This window comes from Sinocyclocheilus anshuiensis, unplaced genomic scaffold (assembly GCF_001515605.1).
Source record: "Sinocyclocheilus anshuiensis isolate Anshui unplaced genomic scaffold, SAMN03320099.WGS_v1.1 scaffold3049, whole genome shotgun sequence".
NCBI classification, from domain to species: Eukaryota; Metazoa; Chordata; class Actinopteri; order Cypriniformes; family Cyprinidae; genus Sinocyclocheilus; species Sinocyclocheilus anshuiensis.
In genome coordinates, this window is record NW_015554209.1 from 68,678 (window position 1) to 77,241 (window position 8,564).

The window sequence follows — 8,564 nt, forward strand, 5'->3', positions numbered from 1 at the left end:
TTCATATGTGTTATATGTGCAGCAGCAGTATTTCTTACATGCTTACAGCAGCATGTTGTGGATGTATTGGCAGTATCAAGTCTCGGTACTTGCTCTGCCGCAGCAGCAGCAGCGTAGCAGATCTATTCCAGATCATTACCATGCCAATCCCTCCGAGAGTTGTAATTTGAAGTAATTATAATCAGTAATTATGTCCCCACTGGATGCAACAAATGCCTTGTTTATAATGACAAGCTTGAGGTATTTGGCCAATCAGAACGCACTGGATAGCTGGCCAATCAGCGTACACCTCGCTTTTCAGAACGATGAGCTTTGTAAAAATCTATGCATTTCAGAAAGGCGGGGCATAGAGGAGAAATAATTATGTACAGTATGTGGAAAATAATGTTTTTTGAACCTTAAACAGCATAAACACATTGCATTACACCAAATACACAAAATAATGTTCTTTTTTAGCAACGCCATATGAGCCCTTTTAACAACTACGAACTGACTGAATGGGTATAATTAGATTACACTTATTTTTTGTCTTATAATTAAACTTGGTTAACAGGGTTGAATGGTTGAGCTTGATGGATGAAGTCAGCACTACAACACATGCAGAAATGTTTTCACTGCAATGGTGGAAAATGAATGCAAAAACAAGGTTGCATGCAAAATGTGGGAGATTGCTGAATATATATATATTTTTTTGCATTGTTTTGTTTTGTTTTGTTTTCAATGTCAGTTTAATAAATTATGTCATTGCATGACTGTCAGTTAAGCTAAGACTGTAAAGACCTCTGGCATGGGGCAGACCAAAATCACCATTTTAAACGGGACACAGAGATATTGAAATTTTGGAGATTGGAAATTGTTGATAATTGTTAATATTGTTTAATTTTACATTAGATAATAGTTTATCTAACATACACTACTGTTTATAGGTTTGGGATCAGTATTTTAAGAACTTAATATTTTATTAAGCAAAGATGTATTTGATTAAAATTGATCAAAAGAGATAGTAAAGACATTTATGATTCTACAAAAGATTTCTATTTCAAAGAAATGCTGTTTTTTGAACTTTCTATTCTTCAAAGAATCCTGAAAAAAGTATCATGGTTTCCACAGACGTATTAAGCAGCACACAAATAAGCATATAAAATGATTTTTGAAGAATCATGTGACACTGAAGACTGAAGTAATGGCTGCTTTGCCATCATAGGAATAAATTACATTTTAAAGTATATTAAACAGAAAACAGTTATTTTAAATTGTAATAATATTTCACAATATTACCGTTTTTACTTTTTGAACAAATAAATGCATTCAAACTTTCAAAAATCTTACCAACCCCAAACTTATAACTGGTGCAGTGTGTCTAGTAGTTATCACATTAATAATCCTTGAATTTGTGCCTCTAATGCTTTAAAAATGTAATGGAACCTCAAACTTTACTCTGTTAGTGGAAAGTGGCATGAGCTTGACATGGCATGAGTTTATACCTCTATATTGTTCTAGACTGCTGAGTTATAATGAAGAAAGGGAAAACATGACCGTTAAACAGCATGTGAGGTCTTCTGCATCTGGAGAACAGGTGAAAACACACACATACTGTCATAAAGATATACTGTATGAATATGAGAATGGTCCAGGGTCTTTCCAAAGGACTAAGAGCTCATGACCTGGTCTATGTTCAGTTTTAAAGTGACATTAACTTCTCGGCGCATGTAAATACAATGAAGCGATTTTAAGAGGTTTTCTGAAAAGAGATTTTAAGGCATCTCTGAATTCCAAAGTCACTGGATTTCCAGAGTTCTCTTCAATGAACGTAAACTGAATTAAAGTGATTTTACTGAGCGTTGGACTAACCACTAATCAGTCTATTCAACTTGCAATTAATTTACAAAACATCATAAATATCATGTGAAGCACCATAAAGTTGTTGCCTGGCTGTGCGTTTTAACGACCTTTAAAAAGTCATGGCATACTGTCTTTCAGTAACTTAAAACCACATACCTCGTTTTCCCATTTCTCCACACAGTATGTCCCATTGTGTCAGTGCACACCTGGGACTCATGTGGGTTCTTATTTGACAGTCCTCTGGGGGGCTCAGGTAACCCATTGGGTCATGAAGTGCACACCTGGTTATTCAGACCACTGATTTACAGCACATAACACACCTGAGCTCTCACATACAGTAAATCCGTTCACATGAGTGGACAATGAAATCTAAGAACTGATACAGTGACTTAAATCAGACAGAAGGGTGTAAATCAGTATAAATCAGTTATAAGATCAGATGTGGTGGGGTCAAAGACAAAAAGAGTGTCCACATTAAAGATAATTTTTAAGAAACTTTTAAAATTAATCGTCATTGCACTTCTCATTTTGTGTTTCTTAAAGGACTGAATAAATGTAAAATAATGTAACATTTTACTGAAAAAAATGCACTTGGTGCAACAACACGGCTTGACATCATGCAGTTGATCAGCACCTTCGAAAAAGACAAATCTGAGCCATGAGCCTTTCTCATTTTGAGCAGCGTTCCTCCATCTGTGCTGCTGGAGGCCGGCCAAACCATCTCCCTCTGGAAGGATAACCAGCCTCAAATTTACTGCTTACTTCTAAAAACTGAGCAGACTTTGGTAGTCTTTCGTGGACTTTTCTCTGTGCTATTCCAAAAAAGCAGTCACACAATCAGTATCAAGACGATCTTTCATGAATCTTGCAGACTGTAAACTGTTTTCCGCATTCCAATAAATCTAAAAGGGGAAAGTAATATCTCCCAAAAAAAGGAATCGTTGGGCTAGAAGATTTAGGAACATAACAGGAAATTACATATAGAAGTTTTCTGTAGAAAACAAACAAAAATAGGGGACAGATTATTAGTTTTACTCTAGTCCCAAGTGTACACTTGAGCGCCCGCAGGTATTTATGATTTTTTTTTTTTTTTTAACAACTAATGACTTCTGTAAGGAACAATCTGCTGGTTCTTATGTATGTAATATAGTATATAGTATATATAGTAATATGCTATGGAAATCTCAAAAGAATATCAAAAACATAAAAATATGGAGGACAAACTTGAAAAATTCATCACTTCACATAAAAATGAAATACAGTATAAAACGTCAAACGCTTGGCCAAGCAAAGAAGCTTGTTTCTAAAAATATGCCTCAAACTCCAAACACGCTTTGCTTTGGTAGATAAAAGTAGAGTGAGGAGGGAAAGAGGGAGGGTGAGGAAGTGAGAGATAGGTGGAGGGAAAAAAATTAAATCAGGTCATGCACTATGATATGATATGTCAGCTTAAACTCTGATCGGCCACATGAAAGCCTCACTATCTAGGGTATCTTTGCGTGGTCATGCCCTCCGTCAGCTAAATAAGATTCACCAAAACAAATCTAAAGGCAAAAAAGTGATTGCGAAACATCACAGAACCTAGAGGCCTATGGTCTACCAATTTTAGACTTACTCTGTGGTTGTACCATATGTTAAATATTTCCCAAAGTTCCTTCAGAGGCTGAAATTATGTGTGATCAGATTCTCACTATGTGGATTTGACATGTTAAAATGTCTCCAGATGAATGATGCTCAAAAAAGAAAAGGTCTAAAACACAATGAAGCCAAAACTGACCATATGTGACCCTGGACCACAAAACCAGTCTTAAGTCGCTTGGGTATATTTTTAGCAATAGCCAAAAAAACATTGTATGGGTCAAAATTATCGATTTTTCTTTTATGCCAAAAATCATTAGGATATTAAGTAAAGATCATGTTCCATGAAGATATTTTGTAAATTTCCTACCGTAAATATATCAAAACTTAATTTTTGTTTAGTAATATGCATTGCTAAGGACTTAATTCGAACAACTTTAAAGGCGATTTTCTCAATATTTAGATTTTTTTGCACCCTCAGATTCCAGATTTTCAAATAATCGTATCTCGGCCAAATATTGTCCGATCCTAACAAACTATACATCAATGGAAAGCTTATTTATTTAGCTTTCAGATGATGTATAAAACTCAATTTCAAAAAATTTAACCTTATGACTGGTTTTGTGGTCCAGGGTCACATATTTGCTTTCTTAATGCAGGTTCATGGTCTTATTGTGACCTTTGTGAACTTTTGTTTTTATAATCTTTTATCAAAATGTAACAACTTGCTTCTCCTCTGAAACAACTTTCCTTTACCGCTGACATCATCTGGTCGCATATACCATTTGATAATGCTTACCTATAACCAAATAGATGTTTTGGCTTTGTTTGAGCAAATGCACAAATGTTCCTTTCTGGTATGGAATGTCCATCTTTCAGAATCAAATCAAAAAACCCTACATTTTTTTATTGAATATGCAATTTCACTTAAAAAGCATGACATAACACAAGTGAAACGGGTTGCAAATGTTTTGTGTTTTTTTCACAGTGATGCTCATTAAGGATGTTGCTGGCAATCTAAAGGAGGCAGATTTTAAAGATTCCTCTGTTCAGATAAGAGATTTCCAAACATAGCTTGAAATATATGATAATATGCACATTAACAGTCCTTAACAGCTGTTATAAATTGATGATGCATCTTTTGCTATGCAGTGCGTATCTGATCATTAAGCTTTAAAAAAACAAACACAGTTTGTCTTTCAGGGTCTTTTGGGTAATTGGAATTTTTTGTGTTATAGTTAATAAACCTCTTAAAATATCAGATATCATGTCATGCGTAGTCCAACTCCCCAAATATATATATATATATATATATACTGTATATACACATCCAACATGTACACAAGTATATTTTATTTCTGCGCTAACTTTTTAAAAGATTTTCCCATTTATTTGCCATTGACACATTACAATTACACATAAGTTTTGATTACATAATTGAATTTAGCACAAAAAGTACACAGAGGGATGCATGAGCAAATAGCTAAATACCCCATAACCCAGCTGTTCTCACACTTCCTCTGTTTACGGCTTTCGCCGCTAGTATTTCCCGAAACACAAGCTACTCCCACAGAGAGAGCACAGGGACATCTGCATCTTGTGCATAAAACATCTGGCATGGATGTTTCTGCATTCTGGACAAAAGAAGCACATCCATCTATGGGATTTACGCAGGGCTGGGGACTCTCACGTCGACGCATTCCTCTAAAGTACTGTAGACAGTGGCCTAATCTGTCTGCGGTATGCAGGCTCTGCTATGTCAACTCACTGGCATGCCATGGAGAGAAACACCTATGGGACCATTAATCACTTCAGGACAATATCCTCCCTGTTTTTATCAGATGAGCTCAAATACAGGCACAAAAAACATTCACCTTCATCCGGACCAACTGACAGGCGTTCCACTGCCTCATTGCTGCTGATACAAGCGTAATTCTTAAAACCGTATGGCCTTAAAGGAGACATATCATGAAAATCTGACTTTTCTAGGTTTTAAGTGCTATAATCAGGTGCCTCTTAATCTGTAAACTTCCACTAACAGCGCCATCATTTTGATTTGACAGGCGACAACCGTGTACCAGCTCTAATGCCATGGGGAAAGTTCGAGCAAAACATGCTAACTGTTCTGTCTTTGGCTGCACAGACGAGAAATACTTTTAGAAATTGCAAACTAACACACCTACACAGCACTGATTGACAACGCTCCAGATTTAGAACTGCGAGTGGAACCCACATAAATCTGTGGACAGACATGTGCAGACAGCAAATTTACCCAGTGTTACATTTCTCCTATGCAAAAAAAAGTCTGTACACAGTAAATACAGATGTGTTTCTGAAAGCACACCCACAACAGATGAGAATACCACATGCCTCTGGCAGACACGCTGCTCTTTTCAGATGCTAAATTGGTCTTCAGTATTGATAAACAGCACTTGGACTGTTGGCACATTTCCTATAACGCTCTTTTGGTTTTAATATGTCACGACATTGTGACAGAATAACGTTCCAAAAAGTGCAATTATCAACTATTACAGCTTTTGCACTGGTAACCTATTCATATATTCATATACGCTATAATTAAAGTTAAAAGTGAAGTAAATTGACTATAATTAAAATTAGCCTAAATCAAAGAGCCCAGAACGCTGGTGTAAACTCTAAACTGAACTCTCTTAGGTTGATTAAGGGTTATTTAGTAGTTTGCACTGTGGGGTTTAACTGCTACGTGTTATTCACACTATCAGACCACTCAGCCCACCACCTCTGCACAAAGTTTCCCCTCTCTCTCTCTCTCTCTGTTTTCTCACTTGTCCCTCCCCAAGCTATGTATTCTTTTCACTGTAATGTTTGCCTGTTGCAGGATTCACTACTAAAAATGCATAAACAAGGCTGGACAGACAGACAGACAGATAGATAGAGAGAGAGAGAGAGGGAGAGAGTGGTATCAAATGTTCACACGTTATAATTTGTTACAGTTTAATACATCTAAGTTGTTATAATATTCCATTCTATTACTGTGATGTTCATTTAATTATTATTATTGTTATTATATATTATTTTTTTTTCTTTTTGTACATGTATACTAAGCTTTGGCAATATTGTATCATTTACAGTCATGCCAATAAAGCAATTTTTAATTGAATTGAATTGAATTGAAATTGAATTGAGAGAGAGAGACTTTTTCTCTCAATCCAATGCAAAGCTCACAGCCGTCTGCTTTTCAAAAAAATTTTCCATTTGCTAAGCTAATTGTGGTGCTCAGAAATTCAGATCAGACTTCATTAGATTCCATTCTGTTACGGTTTCCATACACACACACACACAGTTTGACAAGATCCTTGTTTCACGACTTCCTCTGCCCGTGATTGTATATGCTGTCAGCACACAAATATTGTTCAGATACTGGCTTTACTAGAAGTGCACACAGGTGTTCTGAGTGGGAGTCTGTTTACGGCCATGAATGAGGCATCAGCACAGTCATACGTCTGTCATAATGTTGTCTTGGTAATGGATTCAGTTTATGTTTGGTTACATCATGTTACGATGACATTATTTTGTGGAACAGCACAACAAGAAAGGCCACTCACACATAATCTGTTATCAACACTTAGTCACTTAATATTACACCGGTTAATATGATTATTTAATGGTAATTGGTGCAATTTGTGACTTTGAGGCTTCCCATTATGAGAATGCTCACTATTAAGGAATTGAAACCCGAAATACATTCAAAATTGAATGAAAAGAAATGAAACATTAAATGATCGTTTTCATATTAATTTCATTACCTCTAATAAGAATCATGAAATAACCTATCAACCTTTTAACTTCTCATTTCAATGAAAACACATTGAAGTGAAGCATTCATTTTCCTATACTACTCTAGAATACAGAAATAAGATGTCACCGTTAGAAACAGATTGGCTAATACTTAAATATGCTTGAGCATATTTATTCACCATGAATGATTAGCACTGATAAAACTGCAGATGGTCCGACTTGTTTGAACTCACGGTCAAAGCAAAGAGTTTGTAAAACCATCGCCAAGGCTTTAAAATGAGAGAGAAAGAAATTATTTCAGGATGTACTGAAAACATGAGGGCATGTTGCTACACTTGCACAACAAATCAATAAACAAGGTACCAGCACAGACAGCACAAAGGCTTTTAACAACCTCTAAATGTCTTCCTGGAAAATTACACTGTGATGGCTTGATATTGCTTCTTTGTGATGGGCTTCATCACAGTTGAAAGCTAAAGGTGAATAACATACAAATCTGCGTCTTGAAGCAACCTGCAAATTGCTTGACAGCACTTTGAAAGCAGTGTTGCTATTGGGAATCGATGTACAGCGTTGCTTTGCAGTCTAATTCGCACACAGAACAGTGAGTCCTACGGATAAGAACAAACTCGGATAAGGAGGAATTGAAATTCTTTGCGAAAACAAAAACTCCCAGAGTTCTCCTCAACGGTTCAGCGCTCTTTGAAGTATTTTGTAACTTTCTCAGGGATCTCTTAAAAAAAAAATTCTTCCAGAAGTTTGGGCATCCCTGTAAAATGATGAGCATCTAATAGGCCTATATGATATGATCATGATGGGCTTTACAGATCTTGCCAGGACCAAGCGTCACACTTGCTGAATCAAAAGATTTACGTTAAGAGTGATTAAAATGTATAAAATAAGGATAATATGCATTACACAACATATGTGTCCATCATTACAACACTACGCGGTGTGTTTCATGTAATGTAGTCAATCAACAATTTGCGGAAATAACATGAACTCTGCTCAAACTCACCTTGTCGCTGGACAAGCAGACAGCTGCTGAAAGTGTCAGGAATATCCAAATGTCCCTCATTATTCCTCTTAAGAAGTCTTTTGCAAAGAACTCGTAGGATGGCACTCGTCTGCGCTCCTCAAACCAGCTGCTCTCTTCGTTCTTTTACTAACACACATACGCAAGATCCTCCTGAAGAGATATTTGGCGTTTTGCTCCACCTGATCAAACTTCTCTTTTGTCTTTCCAAGAGGGAACAACAGCTGAGAGTCTTGATGCGATGTTAAAGTCTTGGGTCCATGTGAGGCAGCGCAGCTCTCCAGTAGCCTGCTCGGATAGAGGATGAGAGAGAGAGAGAGAGAGAGAGAGA

The 8,564-nt window shown here is 36.5% G+C and overlaps 1 protein-coding gene across 1 annotated transcript in view; it reads right to left on the reverse strand.

Annotated features, from left to right (window-relative positions):
• Nucleotides 1-8,558, reverse strand: part of LOC107671081 (syndecan-2-A-like) — a 34,942-nt gene extending 26,384 nt beyond the window's left edge. The window contains exon 1 of the mRNA XM_016463927.1: nt 8,216-8,558. Coding sequence (XP_016319413.1) covers nt 8,216-8,275 — 60 coding nt within the window. The 5' untranslated portion in view covers nt 8,276-8,558. The remainder of the gene's footprint in view (nt 1-8,215) is intronic.
• Between the last annotated feature and the right edge of the window lie 6 nt (nt 8,559-8,564).